The sequence below is a fragment of the Lissotriton vulgaris genome, chromosome 9, assembly GCF_964263255.1.
Source record: "Lissotriton vulgaris chromosome 9, aLisVul1.2, whole genome shotgun sequence".
NCBI lineage: Eukaryota > Metazoa > Chordata > Amphibia > Caudata > Salamandridae > Lissotriton > Lissotriton vulgaris.
Window position 1 is genome coordinate 139,658,416 of NC_141697.1, and position 15,869 is coordinate 139,674,284.

General features: G+C 49.1%; 1 protein-coding gene across 3 annotated transcripts in view; it reads right to left on the reverse strand.

Annotated features, from left to right (window-relative positions):
- GANC (glucosidase alpha, neutral C) overlaps positions 1-15,869 on the reverse strand; it is a 460,990-nt gene that overhangs the window by 339,555 nt on the left and 105,566 nt on the right. For all 3 annotated transcript variants that reach the window (XM_086937212.1, XM_086937211.1, XM_086937213.1), the window contains one exon: positions 550-677. In XM_086937212.1, the coding sequence (XP_086793338.1) occupies positions 550-677 (128 nt within the window). The remainder of the gene's footprint in view (positions 1-549; positions 678-15,869) is intronic.

The following is a 15,869-nucleotide window of genomic DNA, read 5'->3' on the forward strand; positions in this document are numbered from 1 at the left end:
CATGATGGGGTGACACCCGGTGCGGTCCGCACCCCCCTAGTGACGCCGCTGACCCCCATGATGGGGTGACACCCGGTGCGGTCCGCACCCCCCTAGTGACGCCGCTGCTCTGATAATAGGGCTGGTGGCCTATAAATCAACCTACTTTAATGGACTCTATAAGGGCTTATGATGCAGTCACTGCTGGTTAAAAAGGGATAACTGAATGGGAGCAAGACTGTGTTTGAATGTTCAGATCTCAAAGCTCTCAGCACCAAAAAATCTTCTGAAGCATATTGATCACTGAAAAAATTGATTTAAGATGATGTTGTCAAATTGATTTAAAATCATATTGTCATCTACTCCCATATTACTATCTGTACACTCCCAAGGAATGGGAGCTGAACTCAGAGTTAAGAAATCTACTTGTGACTTGTGATTGTGCTAATACAACAGGCCCTCAAATCTTAGTGATGCCTGACTAGATAAATGTAAACCAAATCATAAGTACTTTCAAATACAATACATGTAACTCCTATTTTGTCAGTAAAACCTCTTAAAATATCTTACCTCTGGGTTGACGGTCTTTGTAGTATGACATCAGGGACCTCATATCTTGGTTTAAGCGAGGAGACCTCATTAATTTTTATCCTTAATATGTTTTTCTCTATCCCAGAAATCTCAAGCAGAAGAGGGACCTGTCAAAAAACATGTGTCACTCACAGAGGTGTATTATACTGCAATCATTTATTAAATGAACCTAACATAACTTTATGCATTGACAACTAGCTATACATCAACACATTATTCCACATGAACTGGGGCTCTCCATGTTTGTTTACCTGTGACATCTATTTCCACTCTCACAGCTGTAATCTGTACTGCAATCACATCTTTTTTGCTATAAAAGTTCTTATATTTAGGTTATGGAAAATTAAATGGTAAAAAAAATAAATGCCACAAGTATGAGTTGCTCTATAAATATGTTAAGAAACAATGAATGGCAGCCATAAATGTCATGTTATTGCCTAACAAGCTTTAGCTCAAAGGAATGGGGCAGAAGCAAATTTTGTTCCTTTTATCTTACTGGGCATGACTATCTCTTTCGTGTTCAATGTCTTGGTTCCTGTCGCCTGGCGACCTTTATGAAGTTAACATCTGCCACAGGAGTACACAGATTAGTAAGACGCTTTGAGAAATATTAATGATTTGAAAATCTGAAATCTAAAACCAATAAACCCATTTCCATGAAAAAACAAACAAGGCCATAACTGCAAGTTTACAAAGTAAAATAAGGAAAAAATATTGACATTGGAGTTGTAGGAATAATTTATAGCAAATAATCAAGAAGTGGAATTGAATGTATGCAAGAACACACAGAGTAAAAGCATATTAACACATATAGCTAGAAAATATTTGACTGATGATAAAAAAAGTTATAAAAAGAACATTAATCGCTGTCATCCTCATCATCATAATAACAAAATAAAACAAGCATTTGCAATGCAATAGGTCTCGCATTCACGCAAGTTTGAGCTATTGGCATTGTAAATGACAATGCCTTTTATTTATGTTTTGGTTTTTAAAACATAAATAAAAGGCATTGTCATTTACAATGCCAATAGTTTAAACTCTTTCAAATGCAAGACCTATTGCATTGCAGATGGTTGTTTAAAAGTGTGTCTGTTTCATACAGAAGGTAGCAGAAGGAACACAGACATGGAGGGTGTGGGGAAGCAAAACTGAGGGTTCGTGAGTGGGGAAGCAAAAATTATGGCGTGGTGTGGTGAGGGAAAGGGCATGGAGGGCTAGAGAAGCAAACAATAGAGCAATGTGGCGGCAGGGGGGGGAAAGGCAAATGAGCAAGAGCAACATTAAACTGGGGGTGAAAGCACACCCTTTACAGGTAATCGGAGCTGAGGAGCAAAGCGCAGCGAGCTGCCACTTTGGAACTGCTCAGTAAAGCGCTCCAATACCTTCTGGTCAGGTTTGCAGGTGCGGGAGAGTGTGTCCAAAGAGACATCTCAGAGAGGAACAAACTGAAACAAGCTCTCAGAGTTCGACAGTGTTTTGATACTAAAGGTAAGAACACAGAGACAGTGTTTGGTGAAAGGTCCGAAGACTAGACCCACCCAGTGATACACTCTTCACTTGTACAACTATGAACATGCGTTTCTCTGAGGCCAAACTGTCCAAGAAGCTGTGGAAAGATGTACACGGTGCTAACAGAACCCCAGTGTTGTATGTCTCCGTATGACCACCATAAAGTAGCGCAGAAGGCTAATTTGCCTGCTGCAAAGTACGTGCGCCATGCATATCATTGAACTGTATTTTATGTGGGTAGCTTTGTGAGTTACTGTTTTTGACAGAGATTCTTTTGACACTTGTAGTTCATAAGTTACAACCATAATATAGCACAGTCTATTACGAACGGACATCGAAGCGCTGCATGCAGACTGCATGGGATAGTTTGGAATGTTATGTTTTCCCCTAGTCTCTCATTATCTTAATGTTGCTAAAAAGAGTTTGTTCGAGTAGAAATACAACCTTATTAGTAAAGTCAACACCAGCCACCGTAGTAAATTTTAAATCCTGAGTTTGAATCCCCAGACCAAACATTATTAGAATACACTGCCTACTAGTATTAATGACATGTAATCCTCATGGTCTTATGCACAATTTCCTATATACTGATTCACGCGTGCATGATTCATTGGCTCTGTATAATGTGTGTGAAGTAAAGTGCTCTGACAATACACTGGTAGTAGCGCTATAAAACATAATTAATGCATTTTAGAGAGACGACGGGACCTGGAGGAGCGTGATAGTGAGGGAGTCCATTTTCGGAGGGGAAGGCAACAAAAATGATTTCACTGGGCGCTACCAGCACTATGGCCGCCCTAATAATACATAGGAGATACGGATACATGTGAAGTTATTGGGGGGAGGTTAATTGTATGAAACTTCATTTTTAACGTTTTAATTTCCCAAGAAAGACAATAATAGCGTGTACCGGATTTACTTTTTTTAACCGACCTTCCATATAGCTCAAACCTCGTTTGTTCCACGCAAAGCAAAAAACTCACCCAAAGACACACATTTACCTAGCAGCTCTGACATCACGCGGCAAACAAAGCAAATAACACATGCCCTCATGAGGATTAATTCTCACCAGACACCATGGGTTTGTTTTAACTAGGCAACAGACCAAGAGCGGAGCTTCCCCTCAGCAACCAATGGGGAGCGGCCGGGGGCGGGCCGGCGGATATAGCGGGTTAGTGTGTGCGCGCCGTCCGTAGTGCGAGTAACCGAGACCCCCGTCCTCTGGTGCTATTTGTTTTTTTATTTTTTTAAATTCACCGAAAGACCTGGATTGTTATCAGTGTTTTGTGGATGCTTAACTAGGGGGGAAAGGGTGTGGCGCTAAGCTGGAACACCAAGGAGAGCAGCGGGGAGCTCGCGGCCACCACCATAGTGCTCACAGGCCAGAACACTTCACGGAAGACCCCAGCGCGCGACTGCGGTGCCGGCGTGTACCAGAATCTATAATGATGAATGGCTCAAATGCTCCCAACACAACATCCAACATCCAACAACTAGGCAACAGGTGTTCCTACATTTTGAAACACGTTAAACTTTCCATTCCGGACAACGCAGGGCACATGAGTGAAAGTCAAGACCCACCCGCCCTTCTCCGCACCTTCCGTCCACAGTCTTTTTTTGGGACATCACTTACAGATCCAATCACTATGTAAGACAACCGGTCGAAACCCAACTGGTTTGTAGGAAGTCTATAGGTGGAGTTAGCCAGGTGCCGCTCAGCAGGCGCACTCGTGCTGCGCGCTGCATGGTACCGGGTGCAGGCAGAGGTCTTCGAAGCTCGAACAAACACACATGCGAAGAAGCGCACATCGTTTCTAGAAGGGAGCAGAAACGGACCTCCAAAGCGCAAGCGCTACACAGATATGCTAAAACAAACAAGCCTCACCTCTTAATTTCTCAGCCATCTTGCAGAGTCCCTTACTACTATTGCATCACACGCTCCGCCCACTGAAGGAGGTGCCCAGCCCGCGTCCCATTATAGTTTGCACCCTCACGCACTGCATCGCGTCATTTGTATGTCTGTGACTCGTTGTCCGCACCTTCAATCGGAGACAAGAGGAGTTTACCGGGATAGGCGAAAAGAAATAGGTTTATCCTCAAAGAAGTCGGCCTGGAGCGGAGAACAGCCTGAGAGACGCGGGAGGGCATGAGCTTGACGCCGTGAGCGTGCACGTTGACGTTCCCTGTGGCTCCTGCCAGTGGCGGCCCTTCAAAGCACGTTCACAGACCTGAATCGGCTCGTGCCCATAGTAGAATCGGCTCGTGCACAGGTCTGTAGCTAGCTCTGCCTCCCTTGGAGGCACAGACAGCAGCTATAAGACTCGTGGCGGTAGTGCTTCGCACTGCAACACCACGAGACCTAATAATCAGTGAAAATTAACTAAAACAGCTCTCTGGTCAAATGTTGTTGTTGATGTCTCTTAATACTCATAATAATATAAATAATAATCAATATTACTTTTGACTGATAAGTTTAGGGTCGATCAGTTTAGATGGGTATTAGACAGGAATGGGCCCCTTGCACTCATTTCAACCAACATTTTCTGTTGAGCTCCAAGGATTTTTTTTTATACAACTGAGTACATTTCTCGCTCACAATCATTATCTTAAGGTAGCCTCCTTCCAACTAAAGAGAGACATTTTTATTACATTTTCTTTCTTAGCTAACTTTTTTTTTTTTTAAATCAATTGATGAACCCCTGCCATTACTGACCAGGGTATATTTTGTTCATTTCGTTGACCATGGATCACGCTTCTTGAGGGCAAGTTAAATAGCCCCTTTTCCTCTATTACAATTTCCTGTTTGTAGGCTTATCTGCAACCAAGTTACAACATTACCTATTTTTTGCATACTATTTAAGTTTATCATTACATGCTTGAAATGCATTATTTATAGATTTCAGATGGATTGCCCCTGCATGTGTGATATGTTGATACTCGCTGTGAGTCTGCAAGGCTGTTCTGCTTAAAGTCGGTGAATATATAAGCAAGTTAATCAGTTTCTATATCGAAAGGTTAAACAGCATTGGACAGTGATGGCTGGCTTCCTATCCCTGCAAGGTAACGTTCATCAATGAGGTAAAGTCGGCAGCTGGTAAAATATGTAATCAATGCAGGAGAGTTGGTATCCATTTAAAAAGGTCTAACAGTTGGTGGAGACCAACTTACTAAGCTCATTAACAGAAACCTTTGAAAGCCCCCAGTTAGAGGTAAATGACCTTGCAATGTAATATTGCACTGTTTATGACTTCACATATTACATCACTGATGCAATCTGAAATCTAAGGCAGTGTAAGTTATCCATAGGTCATTTATGTATTACCCATTGGCGGTAGTCACTGGGTAGTTATAGTTAGGTCAGCTGTAAAGCATTTTTTGTGTTGCTAATAACGTCCTTGTTGGATGAATTTCCACAAAACTTTCCAAAAAGGACCTGTTTGTGCATGGAAATTTTCTGTGTTCCATCGAGCAGGGGCCGGGAAAAGGGGGGGACCTGTATGCATATTCCATAGAATTCTTAAGGCAGGGCTACAGCAAAAACTGCTGAACTGAATTACACCAGATTTAGCAGGAAGTTAAATCTTGGTCCGTAGATTGGGCTTTTTGTGATTTGCTGTAAATCAATTCAGTAGATTTTGGAAAATGATGGTTAAAAAATAATCGAATATCGAGACGGTTGGGTCCACGACATGCTCGAGCGACTCTAGCGAGAGCACCAGTTTAAAAACAGAGCATTCTGATTGGCCCAGAGAGCTTTATTTCCCTTGGGCCATCGCGCTCCTGCGGGAGTCCGACTTCCCCTGAAGAAGGCACTCGGATTGACAAAAAATCTGCAAAAATGGGGGCGTGGCCAACAATATGGCCAAATAAGACGTGCTCCTTGGTAGCTCCCTCCGAGCTGCATGTAATCCGCCGTGAAAACACTGCAAACCAGCCCCGTTCTGGCAGAAATCAGCGTACGAGTGCTCTCGACACCAGCTGGGACCGAGACACCAAAACTTGCAGCGCCGGAGGTCGGGAGACTACTGCTACGTGCTTCCCAGGAGCTCCGATGACTGGCCTCAAGATGGCGGCCGGACCCTGAAGGAAGAGAAAAGTCCGGAGTTGTCTGCGGAGCACCAGAGAATCGCACCAGGGCCAGCTTGCACACATCGGTGCGGAGAGGGCCGGAGTGAACCTCAGACCGGGGAAAGCAAAGACAACGAGACGCGCGGAGCACCGCGGCTTGCTCCCCCCCCCCCCCCCCCTTCCCCAGCGTGGATGGCGGACAAGTAAGTGGCGGAGGCGACCACAAGCTAGCCTCGGACGGCACAACAGGGGTGCAGTGGATCAGCGTGGGGGAAGCCGGGTGAGCACTGGGTCAGAGACGGAGTGCGGGTCTGCGCCGCAGAGGGAGGCGCTCCAGGGGCCTTGGAGCCGACCCGACGGGAGAGGAGAGACGGAGCCTGACAAGCCGGTGAAACCCAGCACTGCGACGGACCCAGGTCAGGAAGAGCAGCGGGCGCCCTGTACGGCGGTACGGCAGAGATTGCCCCCGGGGGGTACCACATTAGACTCCAACAGCTATCCTGAGCCCTGGCCCGGGAACCAGGGACACAGGGTCCCGAGAGACGAGTGGGGGCAGGTCCACCTGGGACTCTATGTGTGTGGCAGGACTCGGAGAAACAGACAGGCATCGTGAGAAGACTCCGGTGATCTGGGGGCAGAAACTATACTCGATGTGCAGCAATTGAGTGGGGATACGGCCTCCCTTTGGACTAGGTGGAGAACGTGGCAGACACTGGAGGCCAGTCAAATTGGCAAAATTAGATACGCTGATACAGGGGTCACTGTTAGACACCATACAGTCGGAGGTCTAAAGGGAACGGCGGTGAAATACCTCGCCGCAGATCCGGCCCAGGCACAGGGACTCTACCCTTGCTAGATGGGGGCAGTACCAACGGGCTTTAATATTTAGTTGGACACTACCTTTGAGCTGGAAGTCCTAGGAAGCTGAACTGCTACGGAGATCCCACCACCCGGTATCCGGAAATAGTGTCTCACAGGCAGACACCCGAACCCGGACAGGAGCGATCTCCCTGAGCGCCCTCCGTCAGGCGCGGGAAGACGACTGCCGGGGCACGACGCGGCCTGCGCCCCATCCACTCCCGGGGTCCGTCCAGCGGCCTGTCCCTCACCACCCCTGACTCTCCAAGACGACGGGAGTCTGTCCGAGCTGCGCAGGGACGCATAGGAAGGGGAGCGGCTGAGAGAGAGCCTCACAAGAGCCACCGGGGCGAACACACCGGTCGGGTGCTCTCCATAACAGACCGGAGCGAGGAGGGGGCAGGTGGAGACTCGCGCAAACATCGATGAGCGGCTCACGGGCCCCCGAGAATCCGGAGATACTACTGAGGAGAAGACTGATCCATTGGAGCGCGACTACCGAGCGAGACGCAAGGTGAATAACAATTGATCACGAGTGGCTGAAACACCTGCTGTGCAGTTATGGGGAAGAAGGACACTGTACCCAAACTGCCCAAACCAGGGCCCATGGACAACTTTGCCGCGCCTAGACAAATGGTGGAGACCCCCTCGAACACATCTGGCGTGCGCTCAGACACTGATCTTCTCATGGGGGCCATTCAGGCATCCCGAGCCCATATCCAGGAATCACGAGCCGCCCTGGAGGTGAAGATAGGCGAAGTGGGATCCGAAGTCACATTGCTGAGGCAGGACTTCCGAAATCTATCCGACAGGGTAACTTCAGCGGAGGCGCGGATGGGCGAAGCTGAGGACTCGATTACGACCCTGAGAAAAGACATGGCGGAACTCAAGGCGTCACATCACCAACTCCTGTGTAAGGTTGATGACGCGGAAAACCGAGCGAGACGCAACAACCTTCGTTTCATCGGTTTTAGGGAAGGAATCGAGAAGACGGATATGGTGTCCTTCCTTCACTCCTGGCTGAAAGAGACCTTCCCGGCGGTGCAATTTTCACCCTGCTTCATTATCGAGAGAGCACACAGGGCCCTCCTGGCGAAACCACCGGAGGGTGCGAGACCGCGACCGGTCATTGCGCGCTTTCTTAATTTCGCAGACAGAGACCTGATCCTCCGGGAAGCAAGGACACTGGGGGAGATCCGTCTAGAAAATGCGCACATCATGATTTTTCCGGACTACAGTCAGGAGGAGCAGAAGCAGCGCCGCTCCTTCGACGCTGTGAAAGCGAAACTCAGAGACTTGAAGATTTGCTGTATGCTGCTCTTCCCAGCCAAGCTCAAGGTGCTATACAAGGAACAATCACTCTTCTTCACTCACCCAGAGGATGCCTGGCAGTGGCTGGAGGAACGCCCAATCCTCAACAGTAGGGAGGCCGCCGGACGGGAGGAGCTGGTCAGATCTTTACGAAATGGGCCCATGTGGGAATTGCCAAAGACACGGAGGATGCATTACAGGCGGGCAAAGAGACAAAACCCTGCAACACCTTATCGAGGCCGTGGCTCGGGAGGCACACGGAAAGGAAGATCGGCCTCCCAGAGAGCGGGGCCTGAGGCGGGCTCGAGATTCACCTGTTTAAGGACGAATGCTCGTTCGGAGGGGGGCGAGGACGATGAACTTGATAGCCGTGCCTCTGGAGGAGAGGAAAGGGGAGACAACAGTCAATCCGTCCACCCTCTGGTGGATGCGATCCGGGTGTTGGAACAGAATATGTCAGAACAGCACAGCGTGCCTGAATCAGAGACTCAGGACTCCAGATCTTGAACGGGAGCAGATCGGGCTATTGAGTATGCAGCTCGGTGATGGGAAGCACGCAAGTTTACACGCCCTTTTGTTATTTACGTTCACTGTTCTATATAAGTTTGTGTTCCGAACCTCTCTTGTACCGGTAGTGGAGGGAGGGTATTAGGAGAGATCTAATGGAGGGATGTGTGGGAGGGCGACAGACCTCCTTCGGACAGTTCTGTCTTTTGATGGGATGGGACTAGATGGGGAGGGAGGTGGGGAGGGGGTGGGGAGTGGGGGTTTCCACGTTGATTTGGGCTGGGGGAGGGGAGGGGGAGTTGAGGGGTAGGAGAAGCAGTCGAAAAGAAGCAGGTACACCCCTTGAGGTTCCACACTGCATTTCCAAAACGAACTTTAACCTCAATGACATTACACACTCACGAATGGCAAGTACACTAATGATGCAGCCAATGGATAACAGGGGAGTTAGTATTTTGACATGGAACGTGAACGGGCGGGGCTCCAAAGTCAAGAGGGGGCTGGTGAACTCCTACATTAAGAGACTAGATCCTGATATTACCCTACTCCAAGAAACACATCTTAAGGGCGCGCTGTGCGCCTTTATAGCTAGGGGTCGATTCAGGGTGTTGGCACACGCGGGATATACATCCGGCTCCAGGGGAGTGGCGATCATTATCAAAAAGTCCTCCCCATTCACAATTTCACGCACCTGGGTAGGCCCACAGCTGACATATGTAGGTGTGCATGGGGTATGGAATAGATCTACATACACAATACTTTCAGTATATGCACCACCTAAACTACAGCCACGTACACTTACGGCTCTGGCTAGCATTATCTTGGACACGGCAGACACCATCCAGATCGTGGGGGTTGACTTCAATGACGTGATGGATAGGGGAATGTACCGTTCGGGGGAGACAGATAGAGGAGGAACACCGACAGCCTTGGCCAACCAGATTGACACCCTGGGTCTTACTGACATCTGGAGGTGGCTACACCCCACGCAGTGTGCCTACTCCTATTACTCGGGGGAGCACAAGGTTTTCTCGAGACTGGATTACGTATTCATGTCCAGGCAATATCTGGAGGTGAGAGACACGGCGGAGTACAAGGCTTGAGGGATATCGGACCACTCGCCATTATGGGTACAGGTGGGCCGCGTCCGGGGCTCTCCGGAAGTATCCTGGCGCCTCGCGGCCTAGGACCTTCAAAACGCAGCCATTCGGCGCGGCCTGAGGACTGACATTAAGATTTATGTATCGGACAATGAAGGAACAGTGGACTCAGAAGTTACCTTCTGGGAAGCCATGAAGCCAGTCCTGCGAGACAGACTGCGCGGTAGGAAGGGAGAAGAGCGCCGTAAGCTCCAGGCTGAAGTCACTGATATCGAACAGGCCATTTTAAAGTGGGAAAAGGAATGCCAGGGCAGAGGAGACAATAGTATTCATAGGAAACTGTTAGATGCCCAAAGACACTATAGAGAGCTCGTCACTAATGAGGCAAAGACTCAGTCCCTGGCCACCCTTCACCGTCTCTACGACGTGGGCGATAAATCAGGCAAGCTCCTTGCATGGCTTAGCCGCAGGGAACAGGCGGCCAGGTGGGTTGAGGCCATAAGAACTGTAGAGGGAGTGCTAGTGGCCGCGGACGTGACAATTGCTGACACATTCGCCTCCCACTATGAACTCTTTTATGCGGCGAGGGATCTAGGAACATGTGAGGAAGCGGGTCCTTACTTGGACCAGGTGGACTTGCCCACAATGACGTCAGAGGACCTTTCGGTCCTGGAAGCTGATCTCACGGCGGACGATATATCGGACGCTATAGCTCAACTGAAGCCCGGGAAAACTCCGGGCCCGAACGGGTTTCCGGCCGAGTTTTTTAAATGTACGGTGGACCTTCTGGGTAGGCATTTGAAGGGAGTCTATACTGGAGCGTATCGGGATGGTCAACTACCCCCAGACCTTTCCTTGGCCACGATCATCCCGATTTACAAGGAAGGTAAACCGAAAGACGACTGTGCATCCTACCGTCCCATATCCCTCCTCAATACCGAGGTTAAAATATTGGCAACTATCCTAGCGTGGCGCCTGAGGTCAGTTATTGTAAATCTTATACACCTGGACCAATTCGGCTTTTTACCAGACAGGGCCACCAAGCTAAACTTGAGGCGCACCCACAATTGGCTCCAGGAGGTGAAGGGCCGAGATGAGCCACATTGGTTTCTTTCCCTGGTTGCCGAAAAGGCCTTCGATGCTGTACATTGGCCAATCCTTAGTGCGGTGCTCGCAGATTCGGGTTTGGACCTAAATTTCAGAAATGGATACAGCTCCTATACACAGCCCCGTGGGCTAGAGTGCGGGTCAATGGCAAGCTATCGAGGGAATTCCCGATCCAAAGGGGGACCCGCCAAGGACGCCTCCTGTCTCCCCTCCTCTTCACACTCACTATTGAGGTACTGGCAGCCAGGATACGCCAAAATGAGTGCATCTCAGGCTTTCGCAGGACGACATCTGACCTCGTGCAAGAGAAAATATCGCTCTATGCTGACGATGTCCTTCTGTATATTACGAACCCGGAGACGATCGTCCCGGAGTTATTCCGGGAGCTCGGGATATATGGCAGATGGGCGGGACACACCATTAATTGGCACAAGTCGATCCTCTATGACCCGGGGGGGTGGAGAAATGGACAAGGCTGCCCGACCAGCTATTGACGACTAGTGAAGGCTTTCAATATCTTGGAATCTACATTACATTGGACAAGGCTCTATCGTTCCGAAAGAATCTGGAGAGAATAATGTTAGACGCGGTGGTAGACATGGACAGATGGAGGCAGCTCCCGCTCACTCTTCTGGGTCGCGCCGCGATGTACAAAATGATAATACTACCTAAATTCCTTTATGCTCTCCAGAATGAGTACTATCCGCCTCCGGCCTCGGTACTTCCAAAAATTCACACTGACCTACGGTCCTTTCTGTGGCTGGGTAAACAACCTAGAGTGGCACTGAATACACTCCAAAGACATCAGTACAATGGAGGGATTTCACTACCCAACTTAGAAGCATACTATTGGGCAGAACATATGACACCGATAAATGACTGGATACATGCCCCGGTGGACCACCCGACTTATACCCTGGAAAGATTGAAGTTGTCGCCCCACAATCTATTGTACTATATTTATGGAGGGTCCGGGCGGAAACCGTTGTTGCCTGCCACTACCCTCACACTAAGTGCCTGGAACAAGGCCTCGAGACGCATGGGCTGGGACAAGAAGCCGACTCGGCAGACACCTCTGTGGCATTGCCAATGGCTGATGGAACTCCGCAAACTCTGTGTTTTCCGGGGGTGGGACGACATCAGCATCTCCATAATAGGGGATGTAATTGCCAAGGGGGAACTGAAGTCATTCCAAACACTTAGAATGGAATTTGGGCTACACCATTCCCAACTCTTCAAATATACCCAACTACGCCATGCGTGGCGCGCACAGAATATCCCACTTACTGACATCCCGGAATATGCTCCTTTGGAGGGACGGCTCCTTCAGGAGAAGATCCCGGGAAAGGCGGTCTCCCTAACCTACAAGACCCTGACTAATAATATGTTGGGAGACCTGCAGAAATTGAGGCACACCTGGGAAGGGGACTTGGGGGTCATGGAGGATCTGGACTGGGAGATTGTACTCATGCACCCACGAGAAGTAGCAACAAATCCAGGCTGCGCCTCATTCAGTTCAAAGTGCTTCACAGGGCGTACTATGACAGACTAAGATTCCATAAAATGGGAAAGGTAGATAACGCACAATGCCTCCGGGGATGCCAACAGGATGGGGATTTTTTTCATACTATATGGTCCTGCGACAAGATTCAGACATATTGGAAATACCTCTTTACTGAACTGGGGTAGGTCTTGGGGATTACGCTTCAATGTGAACCTAAGCTAGCACTGTTGGGCATGACTAACGACGTCGATTAATCACGCCCACTTATTATCTTCTTGGTACTGGCACTAGTAGTGGCTAAAAGAGACATTGCAAAGTATTGGGGGGCACCGGAATCGCCGGGATTGGAGGAATGGAGGAGAGGGTTAGAATTGTACATGGCAGCAGAAAGAGTGACGTATAAAGCAAGGGGGTGCCCGAAAAAGTTCAGGAAAGTATGGGCCAAATTGCGACAGTATCATGGGTTGGATGGGGGGTTGTGAGTGTGAAATCCATGCAGTAATACGTGATACTACCACAGCTTCTGCTTTGAAGATGCAACAGGATGGGAGGGAAAGGGGATTGTTTATGCTGATGGAAATAGACTGCTATGTTTGTTCGTTTTATGAGGGAGTGTTGGGGGGGACGAGTTTCTTATAAGGGGGGGGAACTGTAAAAGCAGATACCCTTTGAAGTGATTTGAGGCATTCAATAATAATGAAGTCATTCGCCGCCCGGCCTTCGGGATGTGGGCTAAATGGCAGTGTGAGACCTTTTTAATTGTATTCAATATCGCAATGATGATCACCTAACCTATTGATTGAATGCTGCAACTCTTTTTGTGTTTCTGCAATAAAAATCTTATTTAAAAAAAAAAAAATCAGCAAAAATTGCTGCTCCAATTAGTTTTTTTTTAACATGGCGGCCACTCAGCATTCATTAATTATAGGCCCTAGGGAGCCAACCCCAGGAGCCGCATTCAATAGGGGGAGGGGGCCACACGGCCTCCCTACCCAAGCCTCTAAAAGCCACAGGGACCCCATCCCCAGGGGCCGCAGAGCAAATTAAAAGGGAGTGGCCCAATCTCTGACCCATTAATGTCCCCCCCTCCCCCTCCCCCCCCCCGGAACTGGCTCACTAGCTATGTCCCGGGGAGCTTACCCCTCTGGGACATAGCAGTTTCCCTGCCTGCACCGGAGTGGGCAGAGAAACCTGTGTTTGCTCCCACTTGAAGGAAGCATTTTTGTGTCTCCCACCATGCGGGAGCTAACACAAAGTCTTCTCTCAGCCGGCTAGAGCTTTAAAAATGCTTCTGCGGCTGGAAGCAGACATTTGATTTATTTTCATGCCCGCACTGATGCAGGCAGGGAAAGAGATACAGCTATTGCTCCTGCTCAGAGGGAACAGCATAAGTAGCTGCTCCCTGCGGGCAGGAGCACTGCTGGCTCCTGCAGCATGGGAGGAGCTGGCTGGGGCCGCCCCCGTGATCCCCAACAAGGTGGGCACCAGAGCACCCACCTTTAAGTAATGAGTCCCGGGGAATGGGGTCTCCAGAACCAGTAACAACTCTGGGAGGGGGGCCTAGTGGACCCCTACCTTTTATTTCTAGTAATGGCCCTGGGGAATGGGGTCCCCACGGCCTAACAAGGCTCAGGGAGGGGTGCCATGCTACCTCCAGCCCTTTAATTAAAACAAAACAGCCTTGGAGGATGGGTCCTCTGGGCCTAATAAGGCTCGGGGAGGAAAAGGCCCTAGAAGATAGGGTCCCCAGGGCCTAATAATGCACAGGGAGGGTGCAGGGACCTTTAATTCTTTTTAAAAGGCCCTGGTATTTGTGGTCCCAGGCCCTAAACAGACTCCCCTTCTTTGAAACTTTTAGTCGTGGGTTGGGCTCCCCAGGACCTATAATGGTTAAGGGAGGTGGGCCCGCTGCCCCCCCCCTCCTCTTTAAAAAAACTAAAAATAGAACCTGGAGAACAGAGTCCCCATGGCCTAATAAGGCTCAGGGAGAGGGACCACTGGGCAACTCTCCCCCCTTGAAAATACATAGGGCCCTGGGGTACCTAAAAATGTAGTATGTTAAGTCATAAGTAGTGCATGGTGAGGGTACGATTTATAGTTTCTTCAGTTAAACTATTACTGCTGAATTTCAGGGGGTTATGTTAAAACGTTTTGTTTTAACTTACATTTTCATCTAACTATAGCTTTAACCTTTGACTCTCTTCAGTGAATGTCTAAGAGTTTCTTCTAATGTCAAGTAAGAAGTTTTTACCATACCTGACTATAAGGTCACTTTAACTTTTGTTTGTTTCAGTGAATTTCTGGGGTGTTTGTAACGTAAAGTAATACATTATTTGGAAACAGCATTTACAATGCAGATTTAACCATGCATGCCATTTCCTTGCAAACGGTTGCCTTAACCACACATATGCATGGTTAAGGCAGTCAGCGCACTAGATGCAGAGCGGATGGGCAGGGAGAAGAACAGGAAGGATCGGAACAGGAAGGACCGGCCCGTAGCTTGGTACGTAGGGCTGGGACCAGGGGGTGGGAGGGGCTAGTTTTTAGGGCTGGGGCCGGATTTAGGGCTCAGGATAGAGGGATGGTTTGGGGTTGTTTTTAGGGCTGGGGCCGGGTTTAGGGCTCAGGGTTTGGGGGAAGGAGCAGTTTTCAGGGCTGGGGGCCAGTTTTTGGGCTCAGGGCAAGGGACTGAGGTTGGGGTAGTTTTTTTGGGCTGGGGCCAGGTTTTAGGGTTCAGGCTAGGGAGTTGGGGTAGTTATTAGGGCTGGGGTGGGCAGATTGCAGGGCTGGGGGCCGGGTTTTAGGGTTCAGGACAGGGGGAGCTGGGGTGTGACATTTACCATGCATATACCTTTAACAATCATGCCTTTACAACGAAATTCATTGTACAGGCATGCATGGTAAGGGCGCGGTCATTGTTAAGACCGCGTGGTTAAGGCATGCATCGTTTAAGGACTCATTGTCCCATCATAAAACCTAGATTATTACCATACCTTATTATATCAACCACTGCGCTGTGCATGGCCTTTAGCTATGAGCAGCGTGAGGTTGGGCGAGGGCCTAGGCTGAGGTCAGGCCCTGCGCCTAATCTTTCATCAGCCGTCAACCCCATGATTGAGCAACGTCCTGGCCCCCCCCTCTTTTTTCGGGACGCTCTGGGTGTAGCGGTAGATCTGAAGTTTCACAGAATCACAGAAACAATATTTAATTTAAATATCACTCCAGAGTCTTTCTGGGCCCCGGCAACAAGGCCCAGAAGTTCAGGGTACCCCTACTTTACACCCTTGTATGTTTTTTTTATTTCCTAGGACACGGCTGAATCAGCGAGTCCT